The sequence below is a fragment of the Coturnix japonica genome, chromosome 5, assembly GCF_054131305.1.
Source record: "Coturnix japonica strain WE chromosome 5, WE-NBRP24, whole genome shotgun sequence".
NCBI lineage: Eukaryota > Metazoa > Chordata > Aves > Galliformes > Phasianidae > Coturnix > Coturnix japonica.
Genome location: NC_140667.1, coordinates 15,200,222 through 15,218,571, shown reverse-complemented (window position 1 = coordinate 15,218,571; position 18,350 = coordinate 15,200,222). Strand labels below are relative to the sequence as shown.

Here is an 18,350-nt window from a genome sequence, read left to right as displayed (position 1 = left end):
AAACTTGCAGTTCAAAGATCAATAGTTCTAATTATGACTGAGATTCCCATTTCCTTTTACAGTGGAAGTAAGCAAGTATAAATTATTTCTCTGGGGGAAAAAAATTCCTTGTAAATCCAGACAGACTAATGTGGGTTTGAATATGCAGTCACACTGACAGGAACTGATAGTGAGGATACTTTGAAGGTAGGGTAGGTGTCTATTTCTGCACATAAAAAGAACACTTTGAAGGTGGCAGTAGTGGAGATAACTAGAATATCATGTTATATTGGAGATGGCACATTACAGCAGAAGACCAAATCAATTCCATAGGGAAACCATAAGCATGATATATCAACGAATGGAAAATCAGAGTACATGCTCTGTAAATTTTTCTGTCCTTGTTTCATGTTCCTCTGCAGATACTAGCCAGAATTAAATGCTATAGGTAAAGTTTATAATGAAATCGAGGGTTCATTTATGGTATTATAAATCTATTAAAAACCCTATGCATAGAAAATGTTAATTAACTCAGTAAGCAAACTTGTATTTTCTTGTGGAGGTCCCTGCTGTAATCCCTGATGGCGTTCAAGATAGTGGTGATCGGTCATGTGCTAACCCTATATGAACTTTGATGAAATAATTTTCAAACGGCCCAAGGGAAGCCCTTTTAATCTATGCATTTAAGACCCCAGAGCTGAAAGGAGAATAAGCCCTTTACTTTGCTTAAGGTCACATGTAGGCTTTGGCAGAAATTTTTAGCAAGATATTTTCTCCTTCTCTTGGCATAATTTAAAACCATAATACTGGAATAGCAATGGCACATTAGTAGGCACACTGGGCACATTCTAGGGATTTGTTATAATGTGTAAACAATGTAATGTTTTGACAAAATATCTGTTGATATTATTGCCTATGTCAGACTAGGCTAAGAAATGAATTTTCTGTTTATACTTCCCCTTCCACCTTTTTATGGCCATTCCAGGCCCTGGAGGACTTGGCAGAGTTTGTCTGAAAGAATTTTAAGGTAATGGAGTGACCATACAATTTTAGCATGGAACTCCTGTCTTGCAGCTGTTCTGTGACAGTGCAGAATGGTATAACAAGTTAGAATGTGTGGTACTTTAAAATTTGCTTCTCCAATTTCCTGGGGTGGGCAACAGCAAAAACATGAACAAAAGATGCTGAAACTGATCTTGTATTTCCTAATTACAATCACTGGAATTCAAAGCTCAGCTTTGAATGAGAACATATGAAGTTTTTATTATTGAGGTTGGACTATGCGCTCTAGCCAGAGTTGTTTTTTTTTGAAGCGACCAGGGAAAAGTCTGTTGGAAAAAAATCACTGTGTTCTCTATATTAATTCACATTCGAGTCATTAGGATGTTGAATGGTTTAAAGATAAAGGTATTAAGGATTTACTTATTTAACCTCAGCAGACATTTGACAGTGATCAATACATTGTATTCTGCCATGCTATGTCTGTGTGTCAGAATGTTCTATTCCTTAGTTTATACCTGAAATACGAGTTGCTTTCATATTTGGGTTAATAACTAACAACTGCCATCATGACATAATGAAGCAGAACATTCAAGACAAGGTTTTCAGATTCTGTAAGTTTTGGTTGTTTTTTCATAATTGTTGCTTAACTTAAGATATGTATGGGAAAGTAAGGATGAGTGGTCCATGGCGCCCTTGTTATACTTTTGCTGTTTTCTTATTCCTGTCAATCCTGCAACAACTGTGTGTGTCACTGATGCTATACAGGCAAATAAATCAGGTATTTATTTCTTTTTACTCAGGCAGTGTGAAATTATCAGCTCACAGAACTAGACTGCTATGTAAACTAGAGTCTGCTCTGTATTCTCTAGTTAGCTTTTTAATGAATATTTTTTACATTGTTCATATGTGTTCTGTATACCAGAACAGCCATTCTCTCATTCTGAACGTTGTTTTTCTTCCCATAGGTTCTATCTTCTGTTCTTTCAGTTCTTTCTGTGGCTGATTGCTCACCTTTTTCCTTTTGTGTATGTTCTGTATTACTCCATCATTTTATATTCTCTTCACTTGCCTCCAGTTTTCTAGACCGGTATTTTTCTAATCTGCAGTTGACTTGTGAGCTCAATGCATGTGCAACTAGAGAAATTGGGGCCAGAAACACAGACTTGGTGTAGTCTGAGGGCAGTTTGGGATTTGCAACATTAAAGAACTTAAAGGGATATATTTAACAAGGGGAAGTTCAGAATCTGTTTTTTATTTAATGAGTTATTTTATTTAAATATGTAGCATCTCATCAATTACTCCTTAAAATCAAACAGAACTGTGAAATTAATGAATTTTCTTCCTCTGTCCTCAACTTTTTTATTCCCCACTCATTTTCCTACACTTCTGATGTCAGAGAGCTTAGATTAAGTTCTCTTGCACTTCATTCTGTGTCTTGTCATTCTATTTAGGCTGATATGAATTACCTTCTCTTCAAAGGACTTGCTCTGAGCCTCAGCATTTCCTTATTGTCATGCGGATACCTGAATTGCTTATACAAGCTCAGTGCTGGGTAGTGCCTTTCTATTTGACCCTATGTTTCAGAATAAATGTTTATGCATTACAAACACTTGTAGACTGTCAGGTAGGTGCTGTCACCTTTTTCTCTTCTATTTTTGCTTGCATTCAGTTGAACTACTACTGTTTTCTTTCTGATGTAGATCTTGACAAGCTACCATGGTCACTGTTGCTTCCTTTCAAACCTGAAACATCTTCCCTAAGGTTCAGATGTCCTTTCTGTCTTTGTTATAATCCTCACTGGATATGCGTTTTTATTTCCATTTCACTGCCTGCCTGCCCGCAAAGAACATACCTGACACAGTGTGCACCAGCCAGTGCCCTTTATTTATTCATTTTGTATACTTTCCCTTTGTGTTTGCCTGTCTTTCAAATTGTAAATTCTTTAGAGTAAGGATGATGGATGATGAATCCCACCCCACACAGACATCTATGTTTTATAGTGTGTGTATATACATATATACTGTGTGTTTATTAACAGTGGCCATTCTGTATATGCTGTTACAACGACGCATGTTAGATGCCTTTCTACTCTGATCGAGCTCCCTGAGAGAAGACAATTAAATGAATGATGCACTATTGTCATCCCTCAAGTTTCCAGAACTCTCAAGTTCTGGATTTCTTATTAAAATACCACTGGTAGCACTTTCGCAACAGGCCTCTACAGTTATATATGCTCAGAGTCAAAGCAGTACAGGCTTATAATGCAGTGAATGCACCAGATGAGTGCATGAGCATCACAGAATTCTAGTTTTCTATAATAAAAATACAGTTCAAGTTTCCACATTCTTTCCATGTAATCACAGCAGCATTAATGTATGGTGTTAGCCCTAGGAGAGGGGAAAACAAATCAGAAGTGCAGTGGAAGAACTAGACAACCATGTAACTTTGTGTCTTTCATCCTTCTTTCTTCCCCAGTCCTGCCCCCACCTGTGGGAATGCAAGAAGAACTGTATGGAGCAGCAGCTGTGGAGTAAGATAAACAGCATGAGAAGCAAGGACATCTCTAGAAGAAGAAGGAACAGCTTGCGGCTCTAATTGGGTAAGTACCCACATGAACGGTTGAAGAGTTTTGTGGAATGTTCTGTTGACGTGTAGGGGCAAATGGGAAAGCTAAAACTTGGGAAAAGAATACTTGTGAAGGTATGTAAGTGATGTGAGAACATATAATAAACAATTCGGATTGTTCTCTTCCGAGTCTGTGCATCAGATGCAGCACCCATGCAGCAAATAATTTTGGTATGAACTTGTAGCTACCTCCTGATTTAATAGAAATAAGGAGCTTTTTTCTATCTCTCTTTTTATTTTTTTTCTTTTGAGTTTATTTTCAAAGTCACTTAGAAGTTTAGGGTACTGTGCATTTAAAAATTTTTTTTTGTTAATATTTCTTTACTGTCAAGGAGTTGCCAAATTTTAGTGCTATATTCATTTCTGATTCTAATTCCTGTTACTAATGCTTTATAGAATCATTCCATTCTGCTGCTTTTTTTTTTTTTTAATATAATATATTTAGATAAGCTGATCTGTCTCTTAGCACATTATCATTTTGTTTGTATTTCTTTATACATAATATGGCATGCAGTTATTTCACCATTTAAATGAATTATTTTTATTTAAGCTTCTAGTTAACTGTGGACAAAACAGCATCTATATATTTGGAAGGAATATTAAAATATCATAGTAAGGCCATTATAACAATATATAGGGAAAGTACACGTGAAAAGTCATGATCTACTCACTTCTTACTCAGGATTAGTTTGTGCATTGCTGAATGGTCTGTATGAAGTACTTATCTTTTCTATGCCCCATTTTGCTCATTGTACAGTGCAGATAAATTAGTTAACTATTTCACAAGGATGTTATAATGACTAATAAATTATTTAGGCAGCACTTTAAAGCACTGCTATAACTAGGTGATGAGTATTAATGGCGAAGATACTCAGATGCACCAATGGCAGTTGGACACTTAACAGCCATTTCTCTCACTGAAAATTTTCCCTTGACTATTGGTGCTAGTCATTTACGGTAGTATGGGAGCTGGGGAAGGTACCACTTAACTTCTCTGCCAAATAGAAATACGAATAATGTACTCAAGAGCATTTAAGCTGATAAGGGTTTTGAAGTTCTCAGATGCAAGAGCCACTGTTATTCAGCTTATGAGAGTTCTTGAAAATGTCTTACCCTGTGCTTCATCTTGAGTGACAGGGATGCTTCCTATTCTAAACACTGACTACTTTATTGACTTAATTCTATGCTATGCTCTGAAGTTTTTCTTTGAGGGAACAGGAAATGTGCTGGGTATGTCAGCCACACTGGCTTTAGATGTTACATTGATTTATTCTCCGAGTAATTTTTATGTAACATGTTCTTGCTATGTAAGAAGAAAACTAGTGAGGTCACTCTGAAAGTAATGCCTCGTTTTCTACTGCCAGACCACTGACATCCATGTTGTGGGCCAGCATAATAAAACAGGGGGCATTAGTTTCAAAGCAGTCCTCGTACAACATCAGATGTTTTGGTTCCACTGTTTCAAGATGATCAGATAAGAAAATGAAGCAAACATCTTATTCGAATGGCAAGTAAAAAGGATTTATTAAATACTCACTAAACATGCACCATATGCAAGACAGTTTAGCCATACAAATGCTGATTGGCTTTGTACCATGACCAAAGCTAAATAGGATAATTATCAAGCACTAATGTCAGTTCTTAAAAAATGCTTCAGAAATGCCCAAATGATCAGAATCCAAAATGCTGAGTCCATAAAAAGGGATCAAATTAGTAGAAGTCTAAGAGGAGACCTTTCCTCAGTGTGAATTTTTGTTTACTTAGACAAAATTCTACTTTGAGAAACACTGATCAGAAATGCTTTCCCAGCTGTAGCACAACCTTCTACCCACTGTTTCTCCAATATTGCTCTGCACCTCCTTGTTCTTTGCACCCCTAAGAAGGGAAGGGGAAGCACAGAGTGAGGGTCCAGGCTCTTCACGTGAGAATTTATGGCAGGATGAATGGAAATGGCACAGAGCTGTGTAAGGGGCATTAGGAAATATTCTTTACCATGAAGGTTGTGAAACACTGGTATAGCGTCCGTAAAAAGGCAATTGGTTATTCACAGGATATCAATAATGTTGTTGATGGGATGTTTTGGCCTTGTAACTATGGGAACTTGCTGATGGTCTTGAAAAATAGATTCCCTTGGAGCCAGACATTTGTGTTAGCAGAGATGGTGGCCAAAGTAGCTTCGATTTTCTTTTTTTTTTTTTTAAATTATTTTTTCTCTGTGGAATATGGTTCTAATTCACTACTTAGAAACAGTGCGATAAAGTACCAAAGAGGAGAAAACCCTTGGAAGACTTCTTTGAGAAGGACGTATTAGAGAAACCACTCCCCTGAATTTTTTTTAATGAAGTCCTGTACAAAAGTGTGAACACATATTTGTGTATCATTTACAAAAACAGGCTGTAGTGCTTTAACAGCAAATAACTGGAATTAGGTATGCAGACTTAATGCAGTGCCACAGAAAAAAATTTGGAAGCAGATAATTTTGGCTGATCAGTGGTTATAGTTCACAGAAGAGCATTTATGAAGGGTTTGTGATGTGGATAGCAGAAATATAAGTAATCTGGCAAGTCAGTGCACATTAGAAAGCACAAAGACTAAATGTAGACAAAGTATTGGACCTCTCATTAGATCATCAGTGTGTGTATTAGGTTGGCTACTTGGAAAAGAATTTGTTGGAGACAGTACTTCATGCATATTGTATTATTGTCTCTTCAAATGCACTTGGAAATGCTCCTCTCCATACAGGAGTTTCTAATTGCTTAATGAGAGAGAAAGTGGATTTTAATGCACCCTGTTAGACAATTTGTTGGTGAGTTTCTCCCAGTGGAAGTCATATTTGAATGTATAGGCTGTTTCAAATTACCAGTTTGCAGAACACATTTAAAAACAAAAACAAAAAAAACCCCAAAATCAAAACAAAATCAAAACCCCTAAACTGCAATGCTATTTTCTTTCACTTCATGCAGGGAAACTGTCAGCACTGTTTGCGAAGCTCCCTGAGTACCTGTGGGAGTGAGGTGAGCAGCGCTGGCCCTAAGTTACCACGTTGCCAGTGCAGAATGGTTATTAGCAGAAATGTGATGTTAGTTACTCCTAGTAGCAGCTGTAAAGACAAAGAAACAACCACCTGGCTGCCCTCTGAATAGAGCTACTGGCTGTTGCTCTTGCAGTTTCTAAGAGACGTGGAGTTACTGGTTTTCTAAGGTGCTACAAGATGACAGTTAGAATGCAGCAATAAAAAGAATCTACGGTATAATTAGGAATATATATTCTTTTTACTAGTCAAGCTATTTTAGATGCACATTTCCGAGCTTTTGCCTTTGGAACTTAAAATGAAATAATAAATATCCAGAAGGCTGGGTTAGCTCATTTTCTCAGGGACCAGAGATTAAACGTTATATTTTTCCAAGTCCTTGCAAAAATCTGTCAGTTGCCTTAAAATGGACTTCATCTCCCATGCACTTTGTGAATCTGGCACTTCACTTCCTCCATACTGTGTGTGTGGTAAGGCCTTTGTTAAAAATGAGACAAGGCTGAATGATCTGAGAATCCTTTATGCCATTTGAGAAAGCTTAATCTATTATAAATCATTCCATGATTTCCTGTAAGATGTAAGATCCGGAGAGCAACAGTTTCTTACCTGTGTGTGTGCCACAGACACTTCTCCACCAAAACTGCTTCTCATCTCTCCCTGATCTGAAGTAGGAGGAATATGCATCTACAGCCATTACTGTGCATTATTTTTCTTTCTGATCTGTAGCAAATCATTCTGGCCAGAGCAGCTACTGCAGGAGCATTCCCTTGTTTGTGTTAGAGTCACTGGGAACAATGAATCTCTGAGAAGCCTTACATGACAACATGAATAAAACTTCAGACCCTGCTCATTTTTATCATCTCATAGATAAAGAAATGAAGGAACATATTTTGACCTCAGTGCCAGTAGTGCCAAAGTGGGCTATTACTGATCACTGAAACCTGTGTAGAAGATGAAAATGAATTCAAACCACCTGTGAAGTGTAAGAAGTGAGTTACCAATAAGCTGATGGATGTTATCTCTGCTTCTGCAGAACCAAATCTCATTTTCTAAAAAGCTCTTCATATTATACGTATATATAGAAAGAGAGATTAATTAGAGTTGTTATCATACTGAACAATGAGAAGCACTCTGCTTTTATTCTTGCAAATCTAAAATATGTGCTCAAGGGTAATGGCTTTAAAAGAACTCGGCCCTTGAGAAACATCCACTTACCAATAATAAATATACTGTTTCTCTTTGAATGAAGGAAAAAAAAATGTATTCTTGAAAACAAATGCAGTTAAAAGCAGTTGTTATGGTAACTATAGCAGTATCTTTACCTGTATTTCTGCTGTACTGTTTGGCAGGGATAAAAATCTCTTGCTCTGCTGCATGTGACAGTGGGAATGTAAAACTGGGACCGCCCCATTGCCCAGTAAATTGATGTGGAATCTGGTAATGTGTTTTAAGTTAATGTTAATACCCCTTCCCCAGGGAATGGAGTGAATTTTGTGACTCAAGATACCAAGAACTTGTGGATATTGGTTCCATTCCAGATATACATAAGGGCAGTCCAATAAAAAATGCTCAATTCTTTCCTTTTTCATTCTCTCATGCATTATATTAAGGTAGCATTTAATAACAGAATGCAATACTGAGATGACAAGCAGTGCATGGTAGCAGTACAGATTTTCACCAGGTGTCCAGTAATCTCATTATAGCTAGTTCCTCAATGTTTGTGTCTTTTTTAACTGCACAGATATGAAAGTTGTTGACAGGTGACCAGTATAGTTTGCCTTGTCTTTGAATGGATAAAATAGAGAAGCATCAAAATGTCTGGTATCACAGTCTAGATGTAATGGATATGATGTTGCATTGTGATTAAATTTACTGCCTATCAAAGCATTGATGAAGCATTGATAATACGGACAAAATAAGCTTGAAATTGACAGTGTGACTTTGGATAAGATGCTGTAGCTGTGACATTTCTAAGTGTGAATTTTACCTTTTGTTTGCAAGTGCGTTGACTTTTTGGCGATTCCTTTCATGAAGTTTTCTGTTTGGCTGCACTTCATAGTACGTAAGAAGGGAAAGATGGAAAACTACCCTCTGTGACTCAGAAGCTGTTGTAAATGGGCTTTCTAGAGAAGTTACTTGTTCTAGCACATAACTTTATTGCGATTTACCTCAGTTTGGTTATGGTTGTTATGGCTTTTCAGCACCTGGCAGCTGGGCTAAGGGTAGGAACTTGTTCTGTTGTTAGTGATCCACAAAGGACAGTAAGGGCTGCCCGTAAATGCAGGCCAACTGTGCACAGATAGGACTGGAACACCATTTCCAGATTCCTCAGTACCTGGAAGGCCTGGCTGAAAGTGCGTTGATGGTTTCACTTGCCAAGGGTACTTAAAGGGACAAGCTTGGAAGGCCGTGTGTTTGTAGCATGGCAAAACATAGAAAGTGTCACAAATACTGTGAGCTTCAAAAACAAGGTTTTGCCAATCAAATAAGTGATACTTCATGGGGTTGTTTAGCATACGGCAATATCTGGGTTTGTATGCATCATGGGAAATGTCTAAATGGTTGGCTTTCATGGATTTGCTCTGTAGAATTTTGATGGTGTGCTGCAGCAGAGAGAAAACACTACAACTGTACAGCTAGGTATGGTTTTTATCTGTGTTTTTGTTGCAGTTTTTGTAGTTTATTTTCTAAAACTGCATAATATTGGAGCCTATTTTCAGATTATTTTATAGTCATTTATAGATGCATTTTTTCAGACTTGGAAAGAAAATCTGTTGCTTTTTTCTCTGCTTGTGTACTTTTATGCAAAAGAATGCAGACATTTCCTTTTGTGATTTGGAAAGTGTTTTCCCTCACTTCTAATGTCACATGTAGGTTTCAGTTGTCAGGACAGTCCAGGGAATATATCTGTCCTCATTGCTATCAGAAAGACCTTCAAATTTCACAACTAAAAAGCAAGTTGCTGCACTGGAAGCTCTTCTTAAACTTGCAGTTCTGTGCTGGGTTTTGCCCATCCTCCTTTCTTAGATCTGGTATTAAAAGGTGAGGAAACTGCAAATCTGTAGAATGAGGAAGTGTGATTTGCACTGTACATTCAGCAGGAGTCCTGCTACCTTGGCTGCGTATGTTCATATCTTTGGCATCACCAAATATAATGTGTGGTTTTCTTTGTGTGATTAGTGTGTGTAACTAAGCAGAGTAAGGGCTTTTCATTTTGCTTTTTTTTTTTTTTTTTTGGTTAATCGGTACTCTGGAGAAAGCTCTCAGCAACACATTTTATTGTCAGGAGAGCAAAAGGACTTTAGTTATGTGGTACAGTTGTTTTTTTTCTTTCCCCTTTTCTTACAGACTGTGGTTGTAGCAAGATATGCTGTGCTTAAGGCTTTGGTAAGGGACATGGAAAGCTATGTTGTGCAAATACGCATCTTCTTTCTCTTCTTATTGTATTTTTCCTTCCTTTTGGTATGTTTCGATGGCACAGGAGTAGTGTGCAGTGCAATTAGTTCTTTATCCTATTGGTTGCTTCTAATGCAACTGTTGGCCTCTCCGTGGATTTGAAACTTTAAGCTGAGGAAATGTTTAGTGCCTAAGGAACAATACAAACGAATCATGAACTTAGAAAGAACGCATATTCTAAGTTCTTGTATTTCTATCAAGGGAAGAATTGAAAGAAGATGCAAAGAGGAGGATAAGAGCACAATCAACAACTGTATAGGAGATCTTCCAAAGATTGCGCTTGGGGGTATGTTTTACGGGCAGTAATAATTGAAGAAAACTTATTAGATCAAATATGAATCATTGATGACATTTAAAAGGAATAAATAGCTGATAAAGCTATTTCTGGTCTTACAGCTATATTGGGTAAACAACATTTGGGCTGTATTTTATATGCAGATCAGAAATGCATTGTTGGAAAAGCAATGAAAGTTACCGATTAAATGTGCATGTTCCACACAAGAGCAATAGGTAGCAGATGGCACCAAGTACCTTAGGGTGCTTTATACAAGTAGGATTGTGGGTAATTTAAGAACTCTAAAAATTGTGGCAACTAGTTATGAAGACTGTTTTCTATATTAAAAATCAGTCTACATAAAAGAAACCTGTGACTGCCTTGGAAATAATAATCCGATTAAATAAAGTAGCAGTAAATATGCACATAAAATTAACACACACATAAAGGTTTTATTTTCAAATAAGCATTTTAGGAAGTTTTGATTTACTTCTACTTATTTGGTTTTGTGATCGTAGTTGTAATGCTATTCTTGAAAGACAAATCTATGTGCTATTCCCAGCGATGTGTGATATGTGTCTAGAAGGCCTGTCCAGAAATTTGACAAGAATAAAGTAGAAATTGTTGCCTGCCCTAATGCGTGCTTTCTGAACATGATGAGAAAACTACGCATCAGTTTCTGCATTACCTATGTGGATAATTAAGTCCTTCAAGTGCTATAAATTCCAGTTGTGAAATTGTGTTTGCACTTATACATTTGTCTACAGTTTACTACAATCTTGAGTTTGCTTCTTTGGCTTCAAGGTTTGATTTGGGCTATAGCTTATCACTGAATCACTCAAGTCTGGAGGGACCCTTAAGGGTCATCTGATCCAAATCCCCTGCAACAGGCGCACCCACAGCTAGATTAGTTGTGCAGTGCCCTATCCAGCCTGACTGTGAGTGTCTCCAAGGAAGGGGCATCCATGACTTATCTGGGCACCTGTGCCAGTTCCTCACAACCCTTTCCATAAATAAAATCTAAAAAGCTCTTTCCTTATATCCAGTCTTAAATTTCCCCTCCTTTAGTTTGGAGGGGCAGGATCACTTCTCCTGATCTGATATTTTTTAGGTTTTTTTTTTGTTGTTGTTGTTTTTTTTGTTTTTTAATTAATTATTTATTTAATTTGGTTGTTTCCTTTTATGGTTTTCCACTCTTTTTGTTATGGTTATCACTGTAACTGTAAAGCACCTGGAGAGGTAGGGAAGGTGCTGTACAAATCCCTGAAGAATACTATTGTTTTTTCACAGGCAACTGCTGGCTCATACGCCTGAGGGATTTCTGCTAAGGCTTTAAAAGCAAGGGCTGTATGAGTGCTATTTCAGAGTTAAACACCTGGTACCTGTAAGGCACAATGTGGAAGAGCAGCTAGAGACAGCATCTGGTATGTGGTGGCTTTCTAGCTTTAGCATCTGATATTCAACACTTGATTAAAGGAAGGAAGGAAAATGCCTAAGGGGCAGTTTCAACTGCTAAATGAATATCAGCATGTGCCTCTCACCATACATGGTTTTATGCCTTCTTTTCCACCAGGAAATAAGCTAGCCTTAGGAAAGCATAAGCTGACTGCTTAGCCTTTTCTGTTTTCTTCCTCTTTGTTTTCCATATTTTTCAGCATCTCCATTCAAACTGGATAACTTTGCCTTGGTTAGGGCAAATTTTAAGATACCAGTATGTATCGTAGTGCTTTACTCCTTCAGCTACAAGCTCCATGGAACAACAGTATTGTAGTGTGATAGAGGAAAATATACTTGATTGCTCTTATGTTCTGTTGCTTTAAAGAAGTGAAAGCTTTAGACCATTTCAAAGATGTGCCTATCACATTAATACCACTACTTATGAAGATAATAAAACATCTTATGCTGTAGTCCATCTTTCACTATAAAGTGTAAATTACTCAAACTTTTCTGTCAGATCAAAGAACTAATGAGAGATCTTGAACACTGATTTAGAAATGAAATGCAAATTTTACACAAATTAGCACTCATGAAGCCCAGTTCCTTTTAGATGGCAGAGGTGATCTCTGGACTGCGAGCAGACCTTCTTATTCATCCCATGCAAACAACATCCTTTTGATGAAATGGAGAAAAGCCTTGGCCAGATATTTAAAACACAAAAGGAATGTACCAAAGAAGATAGATAGCCTAAAATGTTTGCTCACACATATGATGACTTGTTGGATGCAGCTGGGAGGGGAAAAGAACAAAATGCGTCCTGATCTGAGAGGTTTGGCTTTATCAGTAGACTGTAATTTTGAGCAAAATTTAATTACGTCACTCTTCATAAAAACTACCATTAAGCAAAGTCTTACATCCATTCAGTATGAAAGGTGTGACACAAGTAAGATGAACAAGCTCCTACTTAGATCAAGAAGGATCAACTGACTAAACTGGAGAGTAAAATGTATGTAAGTGATTAGGGAAGAAGTGGTAGTTGTTCAACAGTATGTTGGAATCATACCATGGAGCAACCCAAATCTGTAAACCCTGACTGCTGTGAGCATTGATATGATATACACTGTTCTTTTCAGATATTTTGAGAGGCTGAAAGCTGCATATGATTTAATCTCTCTCAGAAAACTTCATTTAAGTATTTAATACATGTAAGCATCATTTGTAAGATGCAGAATTAATGAAATTGCTGTCCTTTCAGCAAGTATTGATTGTGAGACCAAATGGGCAAAGACATGCAATGGAACCATACAGTGGTTTAAATATGAACTATTTTAAACCTAAAGTATCATCTCAAATATTTCTGTCTCTGTGCAATCAAATCTGAGAGCTGAGAACCCTTTCCTTCAACTCTGTTGAATTCTAAGTAAAAAATGAAAATGAAAACACTAAGATGACTCTGCTTCCCTAGGCATCATCTACCCGGGAGACACAGAGGTGTCACACATTGCATTGAGTAGTAGGCAGAAAGGTTAGATAACTAATATATAGCCAGTGCTTTGAATTGAAAGTAATTTGATTTAAGTTTGGACTCATCCTTTTTAGAATAGGAAAGACAGACTGATTAGAAAAGAGATACCTGCTTAGAATTTGAAATGGATACTGATGCTGTTTTTGCGGAGTGCTTTTTATTTTTTTTTCTTGTGTGATCTCTATCCAGGTAAAATATGCTCTATAGCAAAGCATACGAGCACAGTGTGATGTTGAGAAAATTGAATTCATTTTGAAAGCATGATGGTGATCTTTCTTGAACTCTTAAGCTCCAAATGATTCCTGAATCTGACTATGTATGTTCAACATAAAAACTCTCAGCTTAAGATCACTTTTGGTAAGTTGCTGTGCACTGGAAAAAATTAATTCTTCTATTGCAGTATTTGTTTTGTACTTTTCAACTGTATAAAAAGATATTTTCAGCATCCAGTTTGGTAAGGCCTTTTCTATAGGTTCACAGCGCATGTGTGAGTTCTGAACACTACTTCAACAAATATTTAAAAAGGTTATTTGTAGAGTTGAGTATCAGTTTTGATTTCAGGTATTTTGGGGATCCAGTCTGACTCCTTGTATCATAGAATCACAAGGTTGGAAAGGACCTACAAGATTATTTAGTCCAACCTTCCTCCCATTACCATAGCTACATCAAACTACTAAACCATATCTTGTAGTGAGAAATTGATGACATTCTTGAAAATCAACATATATACCCTAATTTACATGAAATGAGGATTCATGGCTGTTAATAGCAGGCACTGGCACAATAGTTTGCGTAGTTTCACTGTTTTCATGGAACTGTTTGGATCTGGATTTGAGGAAGAATGTGCACGGTCATTTTCAGATGGGTGAAAGCAGCAGGAGCTTTTAATTTATGGTTTGTCATCTGTTATTCAAGATGATCAGGAGACACATTTGGGACTTTTTTTAGTTTCTCCTCTTCAAGTGTAAGCATTTCCAGAGAATTTGGAGCTTGAGTGGTAAAGACTTACTCTACAGCTGAACAATGTTTAGGATAATATAGAAAAAAAAACCAACCAAACAAAAACAAAAACAAAAATATGATGCCCAGTAAACCCTAATTAAAACAACAGCTTTCTCTTTGCTCTCTGCCTGGCTGAGAGGTGGCAAACTACTATATTCTGTTCAGTGTTTGAATACTGGGGAGCATATGTACTTAGCTGTGGATTTTAAAAAGTTGCTGCCTTTAGCCAAAGGGATGCATTTTTATGTCCCAAAAGGCTGTGGCACAAAGACCCCTTATGTTTACCTGAACAGTCTGACTTATTTTTCGTGATTAAAGGTCGGAGTAAGAGACTACTGGGTAGCCATGGACTTAGACTAATGGGGTGCCCTGGATTAGATTTCACAAGAGCTGATGGTAGGGAAATTTCTGGTGGTAAGGAAGTTTGAGTATTCTAAAAACTTGGTGAGCTGTTATGTATAGAAAATCAGGACCTCCAACTTGAACACCTTGAACCAAGGATGTTAGTAGAGTTTGAAGGATGGACTTCATCTCCTAGTTCTTCCTTCAAGTCTGACCAAAGTCACCTCCTAAACTTTGGTCCAGTTTTCTTAGAATCATTGTTTCCTTTAAAAGTTGAACAGAAAGTCCACTTACCTCTGTCCTTCAGCAAGTATTATAAATATTTTGTTTTCATATCCTGAGAAGTATTTTGTTCTTGATTGGAGAAATCTGTATTAGTTGCTATGCACTTCACTTGAGGGTACTTCACTGGAAGTAGTACAGTATGATGGAAAATACGTTTCAGTAGTGTTACAAGATGTTTTCAGATGCTTTGTGATGAAGATTGATAAAGATCCTCCACATGATGAGAATGAATTGAGGTGAAGTAGTTAACTTGGAACAGACAATGCGAAGCTGCATTTAGTCAATAAGCCAAAATTCTTTGCATTGATGTTTCAGAATGCAGCTGTGATTAGCACTGCTGAGCATCGTTCAGCACTCCTTAAGCATTTTCATGATAAAAGTGGGTTGTGTAGAGGAAAAAAATAAAATTAAGAAACTCTACAGTAGAGAATACCGTTATTCAAGAGCAATTAATGTTTGCCTCCTGTGCTAAATCGTTAGCATGAGTACTTTGTATCTGTTTTGAGAAGTTATTCTAAATTACCCCTGTGGAAAACATTCAGTGGTTATTTGAACAAAAGTTTAAAGATGAGAAGCTATTTTCTGTTTGTTTGGTTTTTTTAGTGTGTCTACATTTAAAACAGTAGTGTTGAAGGTATTCTGGGTAGCATTGAGATAAGCGCTCTAAGCTTTTCAGCTCAGTGTCTTGTTGATATGTCCCAATGGCTGTTTGGTTGAGAGTTGCTTCAGGTTTTTCTTTGTTTGTTTGTTTTTCTGGTAAAGAGTCTCTTTGTGAATGTGCACACATGAATATATTGTTTTTTTAATAGATATACAGATACATGTTTGGCAGCGTGTGTACGCACATGTGATATCTATCTGTATAAATTTCAAATATAAGCAAGGAAAATCTATGTTGCATTATCTTGATGTGTGTCCTTGAACTCTCAGCAGTTCCCTTTATCTGTAAGTTATTGCCAGGTGGAACAAAAGATAGCTCTGTTCTTCACTTACAGTTGTTTGACAGTGCTGGTTCTTTTTCTCTTCCAAGAGAAGAGATGTGTGAAAGAAAATATCTTCTGAGACCATATGGCTGCATCCCCACGCACTTAATTCTTGGCATCTTTGATGAAATGAGGATAAGTTTATGTCATGCTATGCTGTATGAATCCTTTGCTTTTCCTCTGTCTGATCACCCAGATTCCTCCGTGTTGATCTGGTCTTCAGGAGATAATTGTCAAGCTGGACAGTAGCTAAATTAGAGAAGGATTAGAAAGCCAGGTACTGAGCCTTCTGCAGTCATGGCTCTGCAAGAGGATTGGTTCGCATGTACAACCAATACCTCTTTGTGGAAAACATCCTGTTTTCCCCACAGGGTGAAACCTAAGTTGCTTCATCTTTCCAGCTGTGGTACCCTGACACTCTAGTTATTGTTCTTTTAGTGTGAGTTTGTACCCAAACCAGCCTGAGGGGCCCATAAGTTGGTTGGAGCACAGGTACAAAAAAAACCCAAAAAAACAGTCTTAATTGACTGTTAACTGCTTTGCATTGTTGGCTCTGCATTTTCTTCTCTGAAGCTAACCTAAATATATATAGCAGCATGTTGAATATTTATAATTAACATGCAACATGACAATAACCACTCATTAAGAACAAGACCATTAGCTGATCCTAAATGTAAAGCCTGTCTGCAACCCCCAATTTAACAAAAACAAACAAACCAAAACACCTGCTGCAAAAGAGGTTATGCTTGTTACTTAAAGTTTAGACTAAAGTAAAACAGCTGATTTTAAAAAGCTACCTGAATACTGCTTTCTTTTTGACTGTCATGGATGAATTGTTGATACCAGGACAGGGATTGCTCTTAAGGCTTTGCTCTGCTTGCTTCAGAAAGATTTGTCATGGACGGCCTGTGTGTGTGTGCACACGCCTGGTTGCCCGTTTTTGTGGGAACTGTGACACAAGAGAATGGCCCAGCAGCTGCTGCTGGCTGAGCTGCCTGGGTGGCCCCCACATGGGTCTGCAGCTCACAGAAGTAGCTTCCTGGTGTGTCTAAGGTCTTCAACTCAAGACACCGGGAATAATGGTATTACTGCTTGTTTATCAGAGGTGGCAGGAGTACCAGACCACCCAAAGCCAGTTTCTGCCTTGAGCGCTAGCCTGGTGAGTCTGAAGAGTTGATTGTTTAGTTATTTGTATGAGCAGACTTAAAGACAATATCTGATACTAGGCCGTATATGTTGAGCATTGGTTTAGTTGGTCCTTTTGTGTTAAGAAAACTTAAATGGTGCAAAAAGTAAATGTTAATAGAATAACTATCAATTAGCATTTGGCAATCAACATTATTTCCTGTGTGATGAAATCTTCAAGATACATGTACCCCCAGAGAAGAACTTGCCCCAACTGGAATTTTTCATAGCCCTGGCTTTGTTCTCTTTTCTGGTTGAAGGCAGGTCAGTGCTGAAGCTGTGGAATCCACAGAATTGCACCTCAGTCCAGCTGGTTGAAGAACCAGAGTTCCTTTTACATGGTTTATTAGGATCATGGAAAAGAAAATGTGACCCACTCTTTGTGACTGCCTTCTTTGGTGTTTTGAGTTTCTCCTGTATCTTCACGTTCCTGTCTGGGGAAGAGATGGTGAGGGAGTTATATTGTTAATGGCCATGGAACCGGCATTGCCTCTGAATCCTTGGGCATGACATATGTTGAGTTGTGTAATGCTGGCCACCATCTACTCCTTTGAATTTTGGCTAAGGTGGGCATTAACAAAAAGCCTGGAAAACACTGATACTCAGCAGCTGCTTGTCAGGATGAGACTTTAGTTAATAAGAACGGTGAAAGCACCACTTAATATCTAAGCTGATTACCCTGGAGACAGCTAGACAGTAATAAATTGAATTTGGTTTTTTTTATTCAATAAAAGCTTGAGTTATAAATATTCTCCATTTGTTTTCTATTTACAGATGTAAAATATTTTAGGATAGCCTACCCATCACCTATCATTCAACACCTCTATAAATGCAATGAAAACGTAATTGTAAAATAAAATGTCTATTTTTGGCTCACAAACCCAATTTCCACACACTCACAGAATAAAATCAAAGGGACAGAAAGGAGAGAAGGAACAGGGAGGAAAGAAACACAGTACAGCAGGCAACAATTCAGTATTTGCTACACAGTAGCAAAAGGAATGGGTAGAAAAATGCAGTCTGCTATGATGACAAGCTTTTCAAGACGTTTGTTATAGACCAGCGTTGTCCGGTGCATTTCTGTAGGACGAGTTGAAATCCAAATTCATTTTCGTTGTTTTCCTGCAGTTCCAGGCAACGCTTGGATTTTCGGTTCTGGATTGGACCTCCCTATAAAGGTGGGGGGGAAAAACAAAGTTTGGGTTAAACACCATCATGATGTTG

The 18,350-nt window shown here is 37.6% G+C and overlaps 1 protein-coding gene and 1 long non-coding RNA gene across 6 annotated transcripts in view; one reads left to right on the top strand and one right to left on the bottom strand.

The window, feature by feature from the left end:
- LOC107314610 (uncharacterized) overlaps positions 1–18,350 on the top strand; it is an 88,439-nt gene that overhangs the window by 63,692 nt on the left and 6,397 nt on the right. Inside the window, exons 4-5 of one of the 2 annotated variants that reach the window (XR_014946437.1) lie at positions 3,457–3,580; positions 13,519–13,686. This is a non-coding gene — a long non-coding RNA (uncharacterized LOC107314610). Of the gene's footprint in view, positions 1–3,456; positions 3,581–13,518; positions 13,687–18,350 lie in introns of those variants that run through there. The other variant, XR_014946438.1, reaches the window with a different exon arrangement.
- GALNT18 (polypeptide N-acetylgalactosaminyltransferase 18) overlaps positions 17,827–18,350 on the bottom strand; it is a 224,944-nt gene continuing 224,420 nt past the window's right edge. For all 4 annotated transcript variants that reach the window (XR_014946434.1, XM_015864042.2, XM_015864041.3 and 1 more), the window contains exon 12: positions 17,827–18,296. Coding sequence is in view for 3 of the 4 variants with exons in the window: in XM_015864042.2 (XP_015719528.1) it covers positions 18,150–18,296 (147 nt within the window). In the remaining variant the exon portion in view is untranslated. The remainder of the gene's footprint in view (positions 18,297–18,350) is intronic.